Source organism: Erythrolamprus reginae, chromosome 1 (assembly GCF_031021105.1).
Source record: "Erythrolamprus reginae isolate rEryReg1 chromosome 1, rEryReg1.hap1, whole genome shotgun sequence".
Taxonomy (NCBI): Eukaryota; Metazoa; Chordata; class Lepidosauria; order Squamata; family Dipsadidae; genus Erythrolamprus; species Erythrolamprus reginae.
The window spans coordinates 416,839,703-416,863,194 of NC_091950.1; the positions used below are offsets into that span (position 1 = coordinate 416,839,703).

At 43.8% G+C, this 23,492-nt stretch overlaps 1 protein-coding gene across 1 annotated transcript; it reads right to left on the reverse strand.

Moving 5' to 3' along the window:
* Positions 1-8,167: 8,167 nt before the first annotated feature.
* On the reverse strand, positions 8,168-23,408 carry MRM1 (mitochondrial rRNA methyltransferase 1). Its single transcript, XM_070735292.1, has 5 exons — positions 22,563-23,408; positions 18,202-18,295; positions 14,907-15,027; positions 11,639-11,758; positions 8,168-8,510 (listed from the first exon to the last, which is right to left on the reverse strand). Exons 1-5 carry the CDS (start codon positions 23,384-23,386, stop codon positions 8,353-8,355), a joined length of 1,317 nt encoding a protein of 438 aa, XP_070591393.1. The 5' UTR covers positions 23,387-23,408; the 3' UTR covers positions 8,168-8,352.
* Between the last annotated feature and the right edge of the window lie 84 nt (positions 23,409-23,492).

The following is a 23,492-nucleotide window of genomic DNA, read 5'->3' on the forward strand; positions in this document are numbered from 1 at the left end:
CATATTTTTACTCCTAATACAATACCCCCATACCTATATTCTATTTTTTTTTTTAAAGAATTGTTTTCATACAATTACGGGCTGCTTGGGGTTTTTTGCCATTCCTTAACCCCCTTTTGACTTCTCACAACTTTGACTGCAACGGATGACAATTTTTGGCAGGTTTCCAGTGGGGTGGGGGGAGCTCATTGCGAACAATTGGAGGCTGCCGAAAGTTCGTGATGAGATGGGCAGCTGTATAAATATTTTAAATGAATAAACGTACAGTGGCACCTCTACCTAAGAACGCCTCTACTTACGAACTTTTCTAGATAAAAACCGGGTGTTCAAGATTTTTTTTGCCTCTTCTCAAGAACCATTTTCCACTTACAAACCTGAGCCTCCGAAATTGTAACTGGAAAAGGCAGGGAGAAGCCTCCGTGGGGCCTCTCTAGGAATCTCCCGGGAGGAAACAGGTCCGGAAAAGGTGGGGAGAAGCCTCCGTGGGACCTCTCTAGGAATCTCCTGGGAGGAAACAGGGCCGGAAAAGGCAGGGAGAAGCCTCTGTGGGGCCTCTCTAGGAATCTCCTGGGAGGAAACAGGGCCGGAAAAGGCAGGGAGAAGCCTCCGTGGGGCCTCTCTAGGAACCTCCTGGGAGGAAACAGGGCCAGAAAAGGCGGGGCGAAGCCTCTGCGGGGCCTCTCTAGGAATCTCCTGGGAGGAAACAGGTCCAGAAATGGCAGGGAGAAGGATCTGTGGGGCCTCTCTAGGAATCTCCTGGGAGGAAACAGGGCCAGAAAAGGCGGGGAGAAACCTCCATAGGGCCTCTCTCGGAATCTCGTGGGAGGAAACAGGGCTGGGAAAGATGGGGAGAAGCCTCTTTGGGGCCTCTCTTGGAATCTCCTGGGAGGAAACAGGGCCGGAAAAGATGGGGAGAAACCTCCGTAGGGCCTCTCTAGGAATCTCCTGGGAGGGAACAGTCCGGAAAAGGCAGGGAGAAGCCTCCGTGGGGCCTCTCTAGGAATCTCCTGGGAGGAAACAGGGCCTCCCCTCTCCCTGTGGTTTCCCCAATCACACACATAATTTGCTTTTACATTGATTCCTATGGGAAAAATTGCTTCTTCTTACAAACTTTTCTACTTAAGAACCTGGTCACGGAACGAATTAAGTTCATAAGTAGAGGTACCACTGTATTCGCTTAAGGTCCAACAGCATCCACTTTAAACCACTGCAAAACAAAAGGCATAAAATGTGCCTCGACTTACAACCATCATTATGTGCAATGGTAATTCCGGGCTCTGTTACATCCATAAACCAAGGACTGTCGGTACTTTCAGCACAGTGTCCGATATAAGGAGGAAACTGACCAGCCTCTCTTTTGCAGAGGGTGTGTGGGGTGGGAAACGGACTGCCTGGATTGGAAATCATTACAGATACTAGAGTTGGAAGGGACCTTGTAGGCAGTCAAGGGCTGCATTTTTTTTAAATATTACAATATGGGTGTGGCTTATTTTGTGGGTGTGGCTTGCTGGCCATGTCACCAGATGGGAGTGGCTTGACGATCATGTGACCGGGGGTGGGTTAAAGGTCATGTGACTGGCTTAAAGGTGGCCAACTTGACTGTCACTCACATCAAGGGTTTGGGTTAGGGTGCCTGGCCTCTCCTCGCCTCAGAGATAGAATATCTATTTGCTATTACTGAACATCCAAAATATATTTAATTTTATGTATATATGTGTACATATGTGTACATATTACACACAGGCACACAAAAATATACATTATCTACTGTTGTGGTTAGCTCTGGCCCAGCTCCTGCCCCAAGGACTGTGGATGTGGGGGAGACATCCACATGCTGCAGGCCTGTTTTGCCCCCGGTGGAATCTGATGATGAAGGCTCCTCTGACCAAGAAGACATGAGTGACAGGGAAGAGGGGAGTGTGGCAGACAGCTCCGAAGGAGATCAATTATCTAGCTCCTCCTTGGATTCAGAACAAGAGTTAATGATACAGCCACGCATGCGGAGAGCGATGCATAGGCAACAACAACTGAGAGATTATTATCAAAGAAAACGAGGCCACCCGTAGTTGGGTGGGGCTGTGGTCATTGTGGAGGATTATCTGATCGTTGTGTTTCGTGACTGCTTTACTGACTTTGACTTTTTGTGTGCTGATTTTTCCCCGCTTTGAAACTAAACCAGAGCAAAGTGTGTTTCACTTTGTGAAAGAAGGACTGTGAATTGCCTCACAGCTGCAAGCTAAGTATCTCAGAACTGATAAGGGACTTGTACCAATTACCAGTTTGTTTGGAGACGAGTGCTCTTTGCTATACCAAAAGAGGGCTTAGTTTAAGTGAATTTTCATTATAAAGAACATTGTTTTGAATTTTCAAACATGTGTGTGTCTGAAATTTGTACCTGTGAATTTTCGGGAGGAGTCTACCAGAGACCCCGACAGAACAATCTACTATATAAACTGTAGGTGTGTATATACACACACACACACACAGAGCTCTTCTAAAATTATACACATTCAAGTTCAACCTCATTTACCCAGAGCCCAGAAGGGAAAAAAAGAAAAACAATCAAAATTTTTCTACCTGTTCTGCGTATCTGACCGTACCCGTAGGAGCCCATCACCGTTTGTAGGTCATCTAGTCCAATCCTCTGCTCAAGCAAAAGCCCCACCACCATTTCGGACAAATGGCCGTCCAATCTCCTCTTGAAAGTGTTGGAGCTCTCACAACCGCCGCAGGGAACTTCTGTTCCACTGGTTGATCACTCTCACCACCAGAAAGTTCCTCCTTACTTCCAGGTTGAATCTCTCCTTGGTCAGTTTCCATCCAAGGAATAAACTGACCAAGCCAGTGCAAGCCACCTTACACTGGCTCTTAACCATGGTTAAGAGCCAGTGCAAGGTGCAACTTTTAATTGGGGTTTTTTTTGAACATTTTTAATTAGTTTTCAAATATATTTTAAAACAAATAAATACCAACAAAAGACAAAGGAAAACAACAACAAACAAAAATGTTATATCAGCAAACTCAACCCGGATAAGATGGAGTGGCTGTGGGTTCTGCCTCCCAAGGACAATTCCATCTGTCCGTCCATAACCCTGGGGAGGGGGGAATTATTGACCCCCTCAGCGAGGGTCCGCAACTTGGGCGTCCTCCTCGATCCACAGCTCACATTAGAGAAACATCTTTCAGCTGTGGCGAGGGGGACGTTTACCCAGGTTCACCTGGTGCACCAGTTGCGGCCCTATTTGGACCGGGAGTCATTGCTCACAGTCACTCATGCCCTCATCACCTCGAGGTTCGACTACTGTAACGCTCTCTACATGGGGCTACCTTTGAAAAGTGTTCGGAAACTTCAGGTCGTGCAGAATGCAGCTGTGAGAGCAATCATGGGCTTCCCAAGGTATGCCCATGTTACACCAACACTCCGCAGTCTGCATTGGTTGCCGATCAATTTCCGGTGACAATTCAAAGTGTTGGTTATGACTTATAAAGCCCTTCATGGCATCGGACCACAATATCTCCGGGACCGCCTTCTGCCACACGAATCCCAGCGATCAGTTAAGTCCCACAGAGTTGGCCTTCTCCGGGTCCCGTCGACTAAGCAATGTCGTTTGGCGTTACCCAGGAGAAGAGCCTTCTCTGTGGCGGCCCCGACCCTCTGGAACCAGCTCCCCCAGATATCAGAGTTGCCCCCACCCTCCTTGCCTTTCGCAAGCTCCTTAAAACCCACCTGTCGTCAGGCAAGGGGGAATTGAAATTTCTCTTCCCCCTAGGCTTATAGAATTTATACATTTGTATGCTTGTATGTATGATTGGTTCTTTAAATTGGGGTTTTTTAGATTGTTTTTAATATTAGATTTGTTTACATTGTCTTTTTATATTGTTGTTAGCCACCCCGACTCTTCGGACAGGGGCGGCATACAAATCTAATAAATAAATAAATAAAATAAATAAAAAATAAACATTCAGTATTTCTGCATTGCTACATCAGATGTGTCATTAAATCCTATAATATACATATTAATTACAGTAATATTCATATTTCATACAATCACAAAGTCTCTATTCAAATCATTCATATTTACATATTTATATTCTTTATTTTACTAATCGTTATATATCTTTTGTGATTTTTTAATTTCTATTTATTAATTCAATCCATCTGTGCCATTTTACCCATATTTTATGATACTCAGAATCTTTTTGGCCCCTTAATTCCATCATCAGTTTGTTCATTTCAGAACAATTATATATTTTATTAATTACCACTTTTTCTGAGGGGATTTCTGTATTTTTCCAATATTGGGTGAAGGTAATTCTGGCCGCAGTCGTAATATGTAATATTAGGTATTTTTCGGCTTTACTATACAGTGTTCCCTCGCTTTTCGCAGGGGATGCGTTCCGAGACCGCCCGCAAAAGTTGAATTTCCGCGAAGTAGAGATGCGGAAGTAAATACACTATTTTGGGCTATGAACAATATCAAAAACCTTCGCTTAACACTTTAAACCCCTAAATTGCAATTTTCCATTCCCTTAGCAACCATTCAGATTATTACTCACCATGTTTATTTATTAAAGTTTATTAAAAAAAATATTTATTAAAGGCAGATGAAAGTTTGGCGATGACATATGACGTCATCGGGTGGGGAAAAAACGTGGTATAGGGAAAAAACCCGCGAAGGATTTTTTAATTAATATTTTTGAAAAACCGTGGTATAGACTTTCCCCGAAGTTCGAACCCGCGAAAATCAAGGGAACACTGTACTGTATTGCTTTTATAATTCCGGTAAGAATTCTATCTTTGTTTCTATTATCTCTTGTAACCATTTCTGGATTTTCATCCAGAATTTTTTCATCTCGGAACGCAACCACCACATGTGGAAAAAGGTGCCATTGGTTTTTGCACTGCCAACAGTTTGGGCTCAATTTTGGATATATTTCAGCTAATTGGGTTGGTGCCAAATACCATTGATAACACATTTTATAATGATTTTCCTTATAAGATATTGATTTTGATATTTTTAAATTTCTTTTCTTTCTTTCTTTCTTTCTTTCTTTCTTTCTTTCTTATTTACTTTCTTATTTATTTACTTATTTATTGGATTTGTATGCCGCCCCTCTCCGTGAACTTGGGGCGGCTAACAACAGTGGTAAAAACAGCATGCGACAATCCAATACTAAAACAGCTAAAAACCCTTATTTATAAAACCAATCATAGATACAAATATACCATGCATAGAATTGTAGAAGCCTAAGGGGAAAGAATATCTCTGTCCCCCCATGCCTGATGGCAGAGGTGGGTTTTAAGGAGCTTACGAAAGGCAAGGAGGGTGGGGGCTATTCTAATCTCTGGGGGGAGTTGGTTCCAGAGGGTTGGGGCAGCCACAGAGAAGACTCTTCCCCTGAGTCCCGCCAAACGACATTGTTTACTTAACGGGACCCGGAGAAGGCCAACTCTGTGGGACCTAACTGGTTGCTGGGATTCGTGCGGCAGAAGGTGGTCTCGGAGATAATCTGGTCCAGTGCCATGAAGGGCTTTATAGGTCATAACCAACACTTTGAATTGTGACCGGAATTTGATCGGCAACCAATGCAGACTGCGGAGTATTGGTGTAACATGGGCATATTTAGGAAAGCCCATGATAGCTCTCGCAGCTGCATTCTGCACGATCTAAAGTTTCCGAACACTTTTCAAAGGTAGCCCCATGTAGAGAGCATTACAGTAGTCGAGCCTCGAGGTGATGAGGGCATGAGTGACTTTGAGCAGTGACCCCCAATCCAGATAGGGCCGCAACTGGTGCACCAGGCGAACCTGGGCGAATGCCCTAGTTTGCCAAGTGAATATTATAGCCAATATTCTGTGCCCATGTCACCATAGGTGCTTTTACCAAATCTTCGGATCTTTCATATTGTAGTAAATAAGTATAGATTTTGGAAATGATTTTGTTTTCAGGTCCAGTTAGAAGTTTATCTAATATACTTGGTGTTATGTTTATCCCATGTTTATTTATTTATTTATTTATTTATTATTTAGATTTGTATGCCGCCCCTCTCCGCGAACTCGGGGCGGCTCACAACAAAAATATAAACAATCGTACAAATCCAAATAGATTCAATAAATGTTCCTCTATGTCCTTTTTATACCTGGATTGCATCTGACTATATGGCCACCAATCAATATTTATATTTTGAGCACTTAATTCTGCTCTAGTTTTTAATTCCCCAGTCCCGTCCAATATATTTTTATAGCTTTTTATTTTCTCTTTATCAAGTACACTCAGATATATTATAGCTTCCAATACTGATAACCAGTTTGGTATTTTATAGTAATGCTTTCTTTTTATTTCTGCCCTTATTGTAATAATTGCGCCTCTGATTAAGTGTTTCCTAAAGTAAGTTGGGATTCTCCATTCATTCCGTAGGAAGGAGTGCCAGCCTGTTTCTAGGTCGTGGCCTTCTAATCTCAAGATTCTGTTGTTGTTGTTGTTATTATTATTAAATAATAAGGGCCACTGGGACATGGCAAATGCTGTCAAACCTCCTTTGATTTAAAAGACGGGCGTTTTTAAGAGATTGTTTTGGTTTTTTAAATATTGTTTGCTTTTAAAAAATATTTTCATATGTTTTGTTTTTTAAAATATTGCTTTCTTTTTAAAATAGCTTTACTTTTAAAATAGTTTTAAAATATGTAAAGTCAGATCAGGATGCTATGGAGAAAGAAATGGGTTTCTTTCTCACATCTTCCTACCAGCGAGAATAAATGCTCTGAGGCCTTGCGGCAACCTATTCAACTCTTTTCTCCCAAGAGAAATGAATGAACACACAACCACACCACCATCTAGTGGATACAGCACAAGTTCTTCTGATTGTCGTGCCAAAAGAAATCTACTAGCAAGAAACCAAGAGGCTGCAGTTTTTTATAATGCATGTTTTAACATTGCTGGCTGATGGGATTGCGAGGGAGAGCCTTCTCTTTCGTGGCCCCGGTCCTCTGGAACCAATTCCCCCCAGAGATTCAAACTGCACCACCACCACCACCACCCCCTCCTCGCCTTCTTAAAAGTACTTAAAACACACCTATGTCAGCCCTCTGCCCCGGCCACTAGCATGTATGAGTTACGTTTGTGCGTTCTTTTATTGAGTTACCGTAATTTTTATTGCTACTACCGTATATTTCAGCGTATAAGACGCACTGATGTTATGTCGGGTGTCACGTTACAAGCCGCAATTAAGTCTGAAGTGGAAATTCAAACACACACTCTCTTGCCAAGTAAACAAAGGCAGTTTATCACAAAGGAAAAACACTGTCCAAATGCACTTTTATCAGCCAAAGTGCTCTCCCACAAACCACAAACTTTGAAGGCTGTGATAAGCCAAAACAAAAGCAAAGCAGATAAAGGCAGCTGTGAAGACGTCAAAGCCACCCACCCCCAATTCAAGAGTCCTCAAGCCAAATTTAACTGTGAATTAGTCCAAGAGTCCTGGTAAAATCTTGGAACAGTTCAGTCCTTGTAAAATCCTGACATAAAATACAGTTCTCTCTCTCTCCAAACTGATAAACTCCCACGCCGAAAGGCAACAACGCTGGCAATCCATCAGCAGCCCCATTAGCCTAATTGCCCCAGCCACAGGTGTTCTCCCTTATTTCCTATAATACTTGCACAGTTGTTCCTTCCTTGACATCAACGTACGTCTGCGAACATCTATGAATGCCTCCCCTTCTGAATCTACCGATAATGATGATGATGGTTTACTAATGGGGTAATTAGCTGAAGGATTATTACAGGAGATAAGTGAGGCCACCTGTGGTTGGGAGGGCTGCTGTAATTAGTGCTACAGATAAAAAAAGCAGCGTGCTGGTTTAGCCTTGTGGAAGTTTATCTGATTCATAGTTTCGTCAAGATCGTGGTTTTGCTGTTTCCCTGTTCTAGACTATGTGTGGACTTTCTGGACTTTAGAATTGGACTCAATTTCCCAGTTACTAGGTGAGAAATTGGATTGCATTTAACCTGTGCCTTGTGTGTACCAGAAAATCCCTTTGACATTTAAAAAGGGAGTTTTTTTCTGCTTTTCTGTAGATAAAGACTTTTGGTTTTCCTTCTATCGTGTGGTGTGTGTCTTTTTGGACTAATTACCCTGAAATTACGGGCGGTTGGGACACGCGGGCATAACAGGTACAAAGGAAGGTGTTTATTGTCTTCAGGAAGGACAAAGACGCTCTTCAAATTTTGCAAAAGAGGTTGCCAGGTACCCCCCAAAATCCCAGATAAAGGACCAACGAACGTGGGGTGGAAACGCACCCCACTGGCCTGGTTGCCTCCATTTTAGGGGTTCCTCTCGGAGGCGCAGATTTCTTCAGCCGTCTGAAATTCGTTCTCGGCCAGGAGGTTCATCCACCTGACTTTCCTGCTTGCCGTCTGTTGCAGCCGTAGTAGACTCTGATCCTTCTCCTTCAGATGCAGTAATTTGGGGGTGATTATTTCTCTGGTTGCATATCGCATGCAAAAGGATGCCTGAAAGAGTTTTTTAAAAAAGAGGAAGGGGGCAGTGTTCCCTGTAAGCTGCGCGCGTGCGCAGGCGCGCGCCCCAAAATACCCCCCATGCACCCTTTTCCACGGGCGCACACTCCCCATCCCCCTGCCAGCCCACGGGGGGGTGCGGGGGCATGGAGGCGCCGGCAGTAGAAGGGAAGGGAGCCGCGGCCGCCCTTGCCTCCCCACGGTGCCTCCAGCCCCCTCGCGCCCCTGGCCTCTCGACGCTGTCCCCCGCCTGCCCGATCCGCCCCCTCTCCTCCACCGCCACCTCCTGCCTTTGGGCACGACTTCTCTCGCGGCAGTGGCTGCAGCTTCTTCTTCTCCACTTCTGCGCTGCCAGCCAGGGGGCTGCGAGAGAGGGCTTTCTCCACGCGCTTGGGGAATGCCCGCCCTGCCCCTCTTGCAGCCCCTTCGCTGCTGGGAGCGCTTTCGTCCCGGACCTTTCAGCAAGGGGGCTGCAGTAGAGGCAGGGCAGGCGTTCCCGAAGTGCTCGGAGAAAGCGCTCTCGCAGCCCCCTCGCTGACAGAGAGGGAGAGAGAGGGAGAGAGAAAGTAACTGAGAAAGAGAGAGAGAGAGGGAGAGAGATAGTAAGAGAGAGAAGAGAAAGAAAGCAAGAGATAGAAAGAAAGAGTGAGAGAAAGAAAGCAATAGAAAGAGAGAAAGAAAACAAGAGAGAGCAAGAGGGAGAGAGATAGAAAGAGAGGGAGAGAGAAAGTGAGAAAAAGAGAGAGAGAGAAAGAGGAGGAGGAGGAGAGAGAGAAATGACTCTGGATTTAAAGCATATGGTAAAAAGCACCCAAATAATAACACAGAGAAAAAACCCCAGCCGTTTGTGTGTGTTTGTGTGTGTGTGTGTGAATGCTTGAACCATTTCCAATAGCTCACCTGATATTGGAAATGGTTCAAGAGTTCACACACACACACACAAGGGGGGAGGAGACAGGGATGGAAAAAGAGAAGATAGTAATAATAGTAATAGATTTTGGTTTTGTTTTATTATTAATTTATTTTAATAAAAAAGAAGGGTATTTATTTATTTATTTATTATTTATACATCTATGCCGCCCAGTCCAAAGGGACTGCCGCTCAGACACTATACATTTCCGCCCACACCAAAAAAAAAATTAGAGGGAACATTGGAAGGGGGTGTTGTGAATGGTCCATGATCGAGTCAGTGACAGATTCTGAGGAGCCCGCCTTGGTGCCCTAAGCCGGCGTTCTTGCCAGCTGAATCAGAGAGTGAGAGTGAGGGACAGCTGGAACCTGAGGAACCTCCAGAGACTGTAGAAACCCCAAGAATGGCAATGTCTGACTCAGAGGGGGAGGAGGACATTGAGGATCAAGAGCCGCTATTAGATTCCCATGTCAGAAGGTTTAGAAGCAGACCAGAACAGCTTTATAGAAAAAGTTTTAGAAAGTAGTTTATGGGGAAAGGTCTGGTCAGTTATAGCTCTAGGAAACAGTTGGTCACGCCCAGTCTGTATATAAGGGAGGGTTTCTGGGTAAAGAGGAGTGGAGTTGCAACATATGTCACGGAGATTCGGAGTTCCAGAAATGCCATGCTGAGAAACTGCTGTGGCTCCTTTAAACATTATGTAGAGTTGCTGATGTATGGGAATGAAAATAAATCTGGTGACCTGTGAGGTTATGTGAGTGATTTACGGACGTTATCTAAAAGAAAGAATGTGATAATGGGCTGCCTCTTGGATGCTGGCCTGTGTTATCTCCTGGACAGTTGGAGCGGGTCCTCTGCCAACATGAACTGAAAAATCTGCTTTGGTCTGTAACTTTAAATATATAAAAAGTGTTTGAATGAAATCCTTGTTCGTGGAGGCTTTTTGGTTCCGATCCGGTGGGCCCAAAGCAGAACAGGGGGGTTGAAAGGAAAAAGAGAAAGCAGGGAGGAAGGTAGAGAGAAGGAAAGAAGGTGAATAGGAAAAGAAGATGGGAGAGACGGGGAGGGAGGGAGGGAGGGAGGGAGGGAGGAAGGAAGGAAGGAAGGAAGGAAGGAAGGAAGGAAGGAAGGAAGGAAGGAAGGAAGGAAGGAAGGAAGGAAGGAAGGGGTGGAATAAAAGATTGGATGGAAGGAGGAGGAGAAGGAAAGGTGAATAAAGAGAAAAAAGGGAGAGAGGGAGAGGGGAAAGAAGTTGAATAGAGAGAAGGAAAGAAGGTGAACAGAGAGGGAGGAAGAAGGGGTGGATAGAAAAAAAGATGGGAGGGAAGGCAGGAAGGAAGGCGGTGGACAGAATAAAAGATGGGATGGAGGGAGGAGGAGGAGAGAAGGTGGATAAAGATAAAAAAGGGAGGGAGGAAAGAAGGAAGGTGAATAGAGAAGGGAAGAAGATGGATAGAGAGGGAGGGAGTGGGTAAATAGAAAAAAGATAGGAGGGATGGCAAGAAGGAAGAAAAGAAGGAAGGAGGCAGATAGAATAAAAGATGGGATGGAGGGAGGAGGAAGAGGAGAGAAGGAAGGAAAGTGGATAAAGAGAAAGAAGGGAGAAAGGGGGACAGGGAGAAAGTAAGGAAGGTGAATAGAGAGAAGGAAAGAAGGTGGATAAAGAGAGAGGGAGGGAGGGGTAGATAGAAAAAAAGATAGGAGAGAAGGCAAGAAGGAAGAAAAGAAAGAAGGGGGAAGATAGAATAAAAGATGGGATGGAGGGAGGAGGAGGAGAGAAGGAAAAAAGTGAATAAATAGGGAGGGAGGGTGGAAGGGGGGTGGATAGGAAAAAAGATAGGGGGGATGGCGAGAAGGAAGGAATAATAATAATAGTAATAATAATAATAGGAAGAGGAAGAAGAAGAAGAAGAGCAAGAAGAAGAAGAAGAAGAGCAAGAAGAAGAAGAGCAAGAAGAAGAAGAAGAAGAAGGAGGAAGAAGAAGAAGAAGGAAGAAGAAGAAGAAGGAAGAAGAAGGAAGAAGAAGAAGGAAGAAGAAGGAAGAAGAAGGAAGAAGGAAGAAGAAGGAAGAAGGAAGAAGAAGAAGAAGAGGAGGAGGAGGAGGAGGAGGAGGAGGAGGAGGAGGAGGAGGAGGAGGAGGAGGAGGAGGAGGAGGAAGGAGAAGCAAAACACAAAAGGTCACACAGAGAGAGAGAAGACAAATCCTCTTACCGGTTGCCACGGACACATTCAAGGACTCCACCCCAAATTCCAAATCTCTTCCCGGCGAGATGGTCAGCATCCTGTGGCATAGCCTTCGTGTCTCTGGCGACAGGCCGTAACCTTCATTTCCTGTTATTCCACGTGTCATAAGGAGGGGAAAAAATAGCAATGTAAATCTAGAGATTCAAAGTGGAGTTTGTTCGATTCTTTGTTGTAATACAACTTCCTTCGATTGCTTTCTGCTTGAGACCCAGAGAGAGAGAGAGAGAGAGAGACCAAGATGTGGGGCTGAGGAGCTTGTGGCTTCTGGCCTGGTCCCTCCCTCTCAAACCCACGTCTGTTGAGGGGCAGTGGGGAAGGTCAGACAAGGAGCCGGGAGACCCACATTTGAGGTTATCTTTAGCCACAGAAGTTTGCTGGGTGTCTTCCAGCCAATCTGTTTATTCAAGCCCAGTCTATGGTTACAAGCAGTTCCCAACAGCAGATTGATTGATTGATTGATTGATTGATTGATTGATTGGATTTCTATGCTGCCCTTCTCCACAGACTCAGGGAGGCTCACACACAAAATAAATATGCAAATATATAGGAAATCTAAATTTAAAATTACATCTAAAACTCCAATACATTAAAAACAATCATCCATATTCATCCCATATATACATTCCAGTCGATGGCTGGAGCTAGGTTTAGTAGTAGTAGTAGTAAGTAGTAGTAGTAGTAGTAGTAGTAGTAGTAGTAGTAACAATAATAATAACAACAACAACAATAATAATAATGATCATAAGCCCGAAAAAATGGTAGAAAGTGAGCAAGCAAAACTACTGTGGGACTTCAGACTGACCGAATTCTGAAGCATAACACACCAGACATTGTGATCGTGGAGAAAAAGAAAGTATGGATCATCGACATCGCAATCCCAGGAGACAGCAGGATTGAGGAGAAGCAGCTAGAGAAATTAGTGAAATACGAAGATCTAAAAATCGAGCTGCAACGACTCTGGCATAAGCCTGTGAAAGTGGTCCCAGTGGTCCTTGGCACGCTGGGTGCAGTGCCAAAGGATCTCAGCGGACATTTGAAAACCATCGGAATTGACAAAATCTCCATCTGTCAATTGCAAAAGGCCGCTTTACTGGGATCGGCAAACATAATTCGCCCGACTGGTGATGAAATACGAAATCCAGCATAGTGATCTCGTTTGCTGTGTTGTATTGACATAATAATAATAATAATAATAATAATAATAATAATAATAATAATAATAATAATAATATAATAATAATAATAACAAGAACAAGAACAAGAATAATTTATTAGACCCTACACCCTAACACCCTACAGCCCTAAGCCTGCCGGCAAAGGTGAGATTTTAAAGCCTTTCGGAAGGCCAGGAGAGTAGGGGGCTGGGGACGGTGCGAATCTCTGGAGGAAGTTGATTCCAGAGGGCTGGGGCCACCAGAGAAGGCTCTTCCCTTAGGTCCCGCCAGACGACATTGTCTAGCTGACAGGACCTGGAGAAGGCCGACTCTGTGGGACCTGACCGGTCACTGGGGTTCATGCAGCAGAAGACGGTCCCGTAAGTAACCAGGTCCTGAACCATGTAGGGCTTTATAGGATGCCCGCCCAGCGTCCCTTGAGAGTTGAGCGGCATACAAATCCAAATAAATAAGTAAATATATAAAATCCTCCCGGCAGACCCTGAAGTCCGTAACTCTCTTCCTTTCCCCGATCACTTCAGCACAGTTACTAGGCCAACACGACAAGCGAAAGTTTAATTAGAGCTTTCGATTGATTAGCAATTAAACTGCCACCCAGCGAAACAGGAGCAGATGCTGCAGTTCAGACCTCTGTCTTCGAATTTGTTCTCAGAATTAGATGACCAAAGGAGGCAGGAGGAAGAGACATTTTAAAAAGAATGTGCTAAAGCAATGAACTAAAAAAATGAATAAATATATAAAATCACTTTTCTGAAACAATAGCTTCAGCCCTAATTGCAAAGGGGAAAAGTGGATTGGAAACATTTGTTATAAAGGAAATGATTCCAGAAACATGGATGGTATTGCTCAAAGATCAACTTCTTGACCCCACCCACCTCGTTGCAATGAAAACAGGAGACAGGAGAATTAGTATGTTTGCTGCCTTGAGTTGGAAAGATAGGAAAGATAAGATAATAATAATATGAAGAAAAAGGAGGCAAGAAGGAGAAGTGAAGGAGGGAAGGAGAAGCAAAGGAAAAGGATAGAAGGAAAGAAAGAAGAAAAAGGATGAAAAGAGATAGAAGGAAAGAAGGAGAAAAGAAGAGAGAAGGAGGAAAGGAAGTGAAAAGAAAGGGAGGGTAGAAAAGAAAGAAAGGAAGGAAGGAAGGAAGGAAGGAAGGAAGAGGAACTGAGTGAGGAAGGAAGGAAGGAAGAAGGAGGAGGAACTGAGTAAGGAAGGAAGGAAGGGGGGAGGGAGGGAGGGAAGGGAGGAGGGAGGGAGGAAAGGAAGAAAGGAAGGAAGGAAAAGGATGGAAAGAGATAGGAGAAGGAAAGAAGGAGAAAAGAAGAGAGAAAGAGGAAAGGAAGCAAAAAGAAGAAAGGGAGGAGGGTAGAAAAGAAAGGAAGGAAGGAAGGAAGGAAGGAGGAGGAGAAAGGGAGGGAGTGAGGAAGGAAGGAAGGAGAAAAGAAGAGAGAAGGTGGGAAGGAAGGGAAAATAAGTAAGGGAGGAGAGTTGGAAAAGAAGAGGAAAAACAGAAAGGAAGGAAGGAAGAGGGAGGGAGGAAGGAAAAAAGGAAGGAAGGAAGGAAGGAGAAGAATAGAGAAGGAAGGAGGGAAGGAAGAGGAAAAAGGGAGAAGAGGGAGAAAAGAAGAGAAAAAAGGAAGGGAGGGAGGGTGGGAAGAAGGAGAGGGGGGAGAGAAAGGGGAAGGAGAGAAAGAAGAGAAACAGAAGGGGAAGGAGAGAGGGAGATAAGTGAAAGGAAAGAGAGCGAAAAGAAAGAGGAAAGGGGAAGAGGAGAAAGAGAAGGACAGAAAGAAAAGGAAAGAGAAAAAGAGAAGGAGGAAGCAAAATAGAAGGAAGAGAAGAATAAAAAAATATTCCTTTACGCTGTTTTCTATTCATCCAGGATTCAGGGTTTAATTGGTGGCTCTTCTTAAATTTCACCTTACAGTCTGACTACGATAAAAACACGGTCAGATTCCAGATGTGTGTGAAGTTATTCAACAGGACCGATCTCCTTTGACTTACTGTTGTCCGTCCCGTCCCCCCCAGCTCTACTCCATGGGAAAAAGATACCTACCGATTAACAGTACGGTCGGTCCAGTCCAACGAAAGTTTGAGCAAGTGACCACTGGAATTTCTTCTGCATTCTTTCCATGCCCAACTGTCCCGAGAATTTCCCAGCCTTCTTCGGATTTTGTCTTGGGAGGGGGGGGGGATGGAAAGAGATCATTATCATCACCATCACCATCATCATAGAAACATAGAAGGTGACGGCAGAAAGAGACCTCATGGTCCATCTAGTCTCCCCTTACAATATTCCCTGTATTTTATCTTAGTATGGATCTATGTTCATCCCAGGCATGTTTACATTCAGTTACTGTGGATTTACCAACCAGGTCTGCTGGAAGTTTGTTCCAAGAATCTACTACTCTTTCAGTGAAATAATATTTTCTCACGTTGCTTCTGATCTTTCCCCCAACTAACCTCAGATTGTGTCCCCTTGTTCTTGTGTTCACTTTCCTATTAAAAACACTTCCCTCTTGAACCTTATTTAAACCTTTAATATATTTAAATGTTTCGATCATGTCCCCCCTTTCCCTTCTGTCCTCCTGACTATACAGATTGAGTTCATGAAGTCTTTCCTGATATGTTTTATGCTTAAGACCTTCCACCATTTTTGTAGGTTGCCTTTGGACCTGTTCAATTTTATTTTTCTGTAGGTGAGGTCTCCAGAACTGGACACAGTATTCCAAATGTGGTCTTACCGGCACTCTATACAGCGGAGTCACAATCTCCCTCTTCCTGCTTGTTATACCTCATCATCATCATCGCAACAACAACAATAGAGCTGGAAGGGACCTTGGAGGTCTTCTAGTTCAAGCCCCTGCTTAGGCAGGAAACCCTACACTACTTCAGACAGAAGGTTATCCAACATCTTCTTTAAAACTTCCAGTGTTGGAGCATTCATAAGCTGTTCCACTGATTAATTGTTCTGTCAGGAAATGTCTCCTTAGTTCTAAGTTGCTCCTCTCCTTGTTTAGTTTCCACCCATTGCTTCTTGTTCTACCCTCAGGTGCTTTGGAGAATGGGTTGACTCTTTCTTCTTTGTGGCAACCATTGAGCTATTGGAACACTGCTATCATGTCTCCCCTGGTCCTTCTTTTCATTAAAGTAGACATACCCAGTCACTCAAGTTTCAGATCAGTGCAACATTTCACTTTCTATACACAAAGCTCAATTCTTTTGTGGCTAGAAATAAAACAAACAAACCCAGAAATAAATAGTAATTGTAAATATTAACACCAATGGAAATTATTATTGTGATAGATTAGTAATTTGATAGACGGACATATATGCATGGAAATCTCTTTTTCGGTGTTACAGAAATGTCAAATGTGAAGATGGTTGTGTTCTTTGTTATTGTCTTTTATATTTTGGTAACTTAATAAAAACTACTTTTAAAAAAATCTATAAAATAAGATAAAAATATGAAAATCAATGTTAATATTTGGCTAGGTAAAGCTATCATAATACAAATTATTATTGACCAACAAGTGAAATATTTTAAAGTTAATTGTTTGTATTATGTCCCTCTTACGCAGAGCTAGAAGTGTAATAAAGATTTGTATTGTACTGTATAAAAACATAGTCATTAATCTAGGAAATAAATAAATAAGAATAGTTTGTAAGAACATAAGAACATAAGAAGAGCCATGCTGAATCAGGCCAAAGCCCATCGAGTCCAGCATTCTGTGTCACTCAGTGGCCCACCAATTGTCCATGGGGATCTTGAGCAGAAAGAGAAGGCAAAACCCTCCCTTTCCCTTGATCCCCAGCAAATGGTACTCAAAGGAACCCTGCCTGCCTCAACCAACATAGAGGTGACACATGGGCATCTGTTTCAATAACCACCGATACACTTGGCATCCATGAATCTGTCTAATCCTGCCTTGAAGCTATCAAGGCTGACAGCTGTCACGATCTCTTCTGGGAGTGAATTCCATAAACCAAGGACCCTCTGGGTGAAGAAATATTTCCCTTTATTTGTCCTCACTTTCTTACCTGTGAGCTTTAGGGAGTGCCCCCTTGTCCTAGTATTGTGGGATAGAGAAAAGAATTTTTCTCTATCCACCTTTTCTATCCCATGCATGATTTTATACACTTCGATCAAGTCACCCCTTAAACACCATCTTTCAAGGCTGAAGAGACCAAGGCATTGCAACCTGGTTTCATAAGGGAGGGGCTCCATTTCCTTGATCATACTTGTTGCCCTTTTTTGCACCGTTTTTGCACCTTATATTGACTAATCCAAAGTTTCTCAACCATAGCAACCATAGCAACTTTAAAAGGTGGATGTACTTCAACTCCCAGAATCTCCCAACCACTTAGAGTCACCTTAGAAGGGGTAGATGGGAGGCATAAAGATTTAATAAATAAATAAATGTATGGATAAATTCCCAGAATTTCCAAGCCAGCATGCTTGAAGATGGGTGGACTTCTATTCCCAGAATCCCCCAACCGGTTATAAATTTGACTTTACTCCTGATTTGTCTTAGAAACTGATAGTCGAACTGGTCGAATTCATGCCTGGGGAAAAACTGATATTTTGAGCACCAGTGGGGAAAAAACCAATCAAAGGGATTTGGAATTATTTTAAATTGAAATGTTTTTATACTAATTCCTGGTTTTTTTTTTTGTTGTGAGCCGCCCTGAGTCCCTAGGGAGTTGGGTGGCATAGAAATATAATTAAATAAATAAATAAAATAAATTTGCACTGTGGTTTCGTGTATGTGTGTGTGTGAGAAAGAGAGAGAGAAAGAGAGAAAGGGTGGGAGGGAGAGGAACAGGAAGAAGTAGATGGGGAAGAGAGACAAAAAGAAAGACGAACGGAGAAAGAGAGGGGGAGGGAGAGAAGTGAGACAAAAAGAAAAAGGGGAAAGAAGAAGAGAGGGAGAGAGAGGGGGGGTAACAGACAAAAGAAGAGGAGGAGGAAGAGAGAGAGGGAGAGAGAGAAAAATAGAGGGGAAAGAGAGAAAGAAGGAGGGGGGATGGAGAATGGGAGTGAAAGACAAAAAGGAAGGGAAAAGAGAGGAAGAGAGAAAGAGGGGGGAAGAGAGATACAAAAAGAAAGGGACTGACAAAGGAGAGAGAGAGAGGTTGATTCCAACTGTTGCCCAATGCTGCCATCTGATGGTCGTTTATTGAATTACAGCAACAGGTACTGAAGTAGATTTAAGACCACAATTGAGCCCAAAATGTCTGATTCTAAGCGAAACATGTCTTAAGTGAGTTTTTGTTCTTTTCATTTTTAGCAATTATTTGCACACTGATGATAGTTTGCGAGTTATTAAGAACAGGAAGGTTTTTTTTACCTTAAGGAGGTCTTGAACATCGTCGGTGCTAAATACGTCGAAAACTTCCATGACGCCCGAGCTGGCTTTGCTAACAACCGGCGTCAGGGAGCAGCTGCCAATAGAAAAGCTACAGTTTAGAAAAGAACCCCTCAAAAAAGGGTGATAAAACTTCACAACTACCTCAAAAGCCACACATTTAGAAAACACACCTCGGCAGAACAAGAATTGCAAAATCCTGACTGAAATGTGTGGTTACAGGTTCAGTGAGAGACATGGCAGACCCCAGAGCAGCTAGAAGGCATGCAATAGAATAGAATAGCATAGCATAGCATAGAATAGAATAGAACTCTTTATTATAGGCCAAGTATGATCGGACACACAAGGAATTTGTCTTTGATGCAGATGCTCTCAGTGTACATAAAGGAAAAAGGTACATTTGTCAAGAATCATGAGGTAAAAAACTCTTAATGATTGCCATAGGGTAGAAATAAGTAATCAGAAAGCAATCAATATTACTATCAATGGTAAGGATACAAGCAACAAGATATAGTCAGACAGTCATAAGTTGGAGGTGAGGGATGATAGGAACGATGAGAAGACTAATAGTGTTGTTTGTTTGTTTTATTGTTTTATTGGATTTATATGCCGCCCCTCTCCGAAAACTCGGGGCGGCTAACAGCAATCATAGACAATATACAATAATAATCCAATACTAAAAGCAAATTAAAACCCCTTAATATAGAAAACCAAACACACATACAAACATACTATGCATACCATTGTAACAGCTTAGGGGGAGAAGAAATCTTAATTCCCCCATGCCTGGCGGCAGAGGTGGGTTTTAAGTAGTTTACAAAAGGCAAGGAGGGTGGGGGCAATTCTAATCTCTGGGGGGAGTTGGTTCCAGAGGGCCGGGGCCGCCACAGAGAAGGCTCTTCCCCTGGGTCCCGCCAAGCGACATTGTTTAGTTGACGGGACCCAGAGAGGGCCCACTCTGTGGGACCTAACTGGTCGCTGGGATTCGTGCGGCAGAAGGCAGTCCCTGAGGTAATCTGGTTGTGGTTGGCTCTGGCCCAGCTCCTGCCCCAGGGAATGTGGAGGTGGAGGCAGGGGAAACATCAACATGTCACAGGCCTGTTTTGTTGCCGGCAGAGTCAGGGAGTGCAGTTTCCTCGGACGAAGAAGAAGGTGGGGGTGACTTGGAAGAGGGGGACTTGGCACACAGCCCAGGAAGCCAATCTTCCTTATCTTCGGTCGATTCGGATGACAAAGTGTTAGACCCACGCAGGCGCAGAATTATGCATCGAAGAGACCAATTGAGGAAATATTACAGGAGATAAGAGAGGCCACCTGCGTTTGGGTGGGGCTCCAGCAATTAGAGCTGCTGCTATAAATAGCAGCATCCTAGTTTGGCCATTGTGGAAGATTATCTGATCGCAGTTCTTCAGGATCAGGCCTCGCTGTGTCTGAACTTTGTTTGTGCATTCTTCACACCTTTGACACCAAAGCAGAGTAAAGTGTGTGTGTGTGTTTCACTTTGTGGGAAGAAGGAGGGCTGTGACGTTTCTTCACAGCTACTAGCTAAGTACTTAAGGACTGATTAAGGGACTTGTACAGCCGACAAGTTTGTTTTGGGGATGAGTGCTCTTTGCAATACAAAAAGAGTGCTTTGTTTCTTTTGAATTTTGTGATAAAGGACATTGTTTTGAATTTTCAAACGTGTGTGTGTGTCTGATATTTGTACCCGTGAATTTTCAGGAGGCTTCTACCAGAGAGCCCGGCAGAACAGATAGTAATAGAATTAAAACTAGGGCTGTGATGGCGAACGGTGGCACACAAAGCCATATCAGAGGACCCGTAAGACGTTGCCCTATGTCAGCTCCAAGGCACGATTTTCAACTTTGGGGAAGGTTGTTTCGCCCTCTGGACGCTTCCTTGAAGCCCCGGAATGCAAAAAAACCACCCAACTGACAAACAGGAAGTTTGGAAAATGCCCTTCCGGTTTGCCCTTTGTGTTGTTTTTTTTTTGCACTCCGGAGGATTCGGGGAAGCTTCCTGAAGCCTCAGAGTGCAAAAAAGAGCAGCACAACAGGCAAACCAGAAGTGTGCTTTACCAACTTCCGGTATGGTCCGTTGGGCCTTTTTTTAAGTCCCAGGCTTCAGTGAGGCCTGTATACATGTACAAGGATGGAGGCATTGTGCGCATGCGCAGGGGGGTTGCATATGCATGGGGGGGAGGGAAAGGGTGTGGGCACATGCACGCATGCTAGCACGCACACACACTTTTGGCACGTGAACCAAAACAGGTTGGCCATCGTTGTCCTAGTGCAAACTTAAACAAAGAGCCATTTGCACCCGTTTCCCACAGAAAACACCGGGAGCCACAAAACTTTTCCCGCGCCTGACTATTTCCTGAGCAACCACAAAACAAGCATCTATAGTTGATTTAAAGGTTCTGTTTTACAGTATTCTGAAACTTTTCTTTACTTGGATTTATCCATGGTTGGCCTAACGGGGGTAGAAAAGCTCAATACGTTGTGTGCTGAAGCAGAGGGATAAAAGAGCCACATGTGGCTCATGAGCCGCAGGTTGCTGACCCGTCCTAGTGATTGCACTAAAGTCACCTAGCTGGCTTTCATGCCTAAGTTTAGTTTAGTTTAGTTTAATTGGATTTGTATGCCGCCCCTCTCCGAAGACTCGGGGGGGGGGGGGCTCACAGCATATATAAAAGACATGTTTCCAAATGTAAAATAATGCACTTGGGGAAAAGGAATCCTCAATCTGAGTATTGCATGGGCAGTTCTGTGTTAGCAAAAACTTCAGAAGAGAAGGATTTAAGGGTAGTGATTTCTGACAGTCTCCAGATGGGTGAGCAGTGTGGTCGGGTGGTAGGAAAAGCAAGTAGGATGCTTGGCTGCATAGCTAGAGGTATAACAAGCAGGAAGAGGGAGATTGTGATCCCCTTATATAGAATGCTGGTGAGACCACATTTGGAATACTGTGTTCAGTTCTGGAGATCTCACCTACAAAAATATATTGACAAAATTGAATGGGTCCAAAGACGGGCTACAAGAATGGCGGAAGGTCTTAAGCATAAAATGTATCAGGAAAGACTTAATGAACTCAATCTGTATAGTCTGGACTCTGGAGGACAGAAGGAAAAGGGGGGACATGATCGAAACATTTAAATATGTTAAAGGGTTAAATAAGGTTCAGGAGGGAAGTGTTTTTAATAGGAAAGTGAACACAAGAACAAGGGGACACAACCTGAAGTTAGTTGGGGGAAAGATCAAAAGCAACGTGAGAAAATATTATTTCACTGAAAGAGTAGTAGATCCTTGGAACAAACTTCCAGCAGACGTGGTTGGTAAATCCACAGTAACTGAATTTAAACATGCCTGGGATAAACATATATCTATCCTAAGATAGAATACAGGAAATAGTATAAGGGCAGACTAGATGGCCCATGAGGTCTTTTTCTGCCGTCAGTCTTCTATGTTTCTATAATAACTGCAGAAAAAACAATTGCTGCCAACCTGACTTCCATTGAGGACCTGTATACTACACAAGTCAAAAAGAGGGTGGGGAAAATATTTACGGACCCCTCGCATCCTGGACACAAATTGTTTCAACTCCTATCCTCAAAAAGTCGCTACAGAGCACTGCACACCAAGACAACTAGACACAAGAACAGATTTTTCCCAAACGACCATCACTCTGCTAAACAAATAATTCCCTCAACACTGTCAGACTTTTTACTAAATCTGCACTTCTATTTCTACTAGTTTTTCTCATCATTCCTATCATCCTTTTCCTCCCACTTAGCACTGTATGACTGTAACTGTTGCTTGTATCCTAAGATTTTTATTAATATTGATTGTTTCTTCATTGCTTATTTGACCCCTATGACAATCATTAAGTGTTGTACCCCATGATTCTTGACAAATGTATATTTTCTTCTATGTGCGCTGAGAGCATATGCACCAAGACAAATTCCTTGTGTGTCCAATCACACTTGGCCAATAAAATTCTATTCTATTCTATTCTATTCTAATACAATTGATCCAATTAGTATAATTAAAAATCTTTTAAAATTCTAACATTAAAACATTCATTAACATTCACTCAATAAATCACACTAAAAACACTCGTTGGTTGGGGGGCAACTAAGGTGGGATTAGAAATCACCATCTCTTAATAATTGGCCATAAATCACCTAGTTGGCTCTCATGGCTAAGATGGGATTAAAACTCCCCGTCTCCTGGTTTCCAGGCCAGCACATTAACCACTTCACCGAACTGATTCTCTTTTGTTCAACATTTTCTGGAATATCGTTCAACCAACATTGCTTTTCCCCAGTCCTAAAACCCCCGCCTCACCTGTTCCGTTCACTCCTCACAATCCCGTCGACCCCTAAGAAGTGCGCCGTCCGCAGGACCGCCCCCAAGTTCATGGGGTCGTGTATCCCCTCCAAAACCAGCCAGATGCACTGCGACCCCTTGCCAACGGGGGCTTGGTGGAGTGGCCCTTCCTGCCACGCCAGGGGGCGAAGGGGGGAGGCTTCCAAGCACACCCCTTGATGGACGCCCCCTTTACAAAGGGCGTCTAAGACCTTCCGGTGCACTTTCTTGACCGGGATCTCATGTTCCTCGGCGTACCGGGAGAATTTTTCCGCCCCGGGAGCTATCTTGCCTTGGCTCGCTTTGAGGAAGAGCTGGAAAAACTTCCGCTTGGACCTTCCGAGGGCCAAGGAGCAGGGGGCAGTCCCAAACAAGATATCCGAGCCTTTATTCGTTTTTGGGAGAAGAAGGCTTCTCTGCGGCTTTTTATACTTGGAGACAAAATCGTCATTTCTCAGGTTCCGGAATTCTTCTTCAGTGGTGGGTGGCGGAGCTTTGGTGCGGGATTTGGGGAAGGGTTTATTCTGAAGGACATCAGCCTGGAGGTTCTTTTTCCCGCCAGGACGCGGTGTGGAGTTCAACCTGGGAGTTTCCTGAAGTTCCGACGTTTCCGCGGAATGACCCGGTGGCGAAGCTGCGATTTCTGGGTTGCCGACTTCTTTGAGAGGCCGATCTTCCAACAACGGCGGTTTCTTCCACGCAGAGAAGTAGCGGATGTTCTTAAAAGGTGCAGTAAGACCAACGACAAAGGGTGACCTTGCTGCTTTTCGGAAGGCAGCGTTAAAAACATGGAAGGGGTCCATTCTACTTCTTCATCGGTGACCTAAAGAAAAGAAGTGGATTGTTATATTTATTTATTTTATTTATTTATTTATTAGATTTGTATGCCGCCCCTCTCCGAAGACTCGG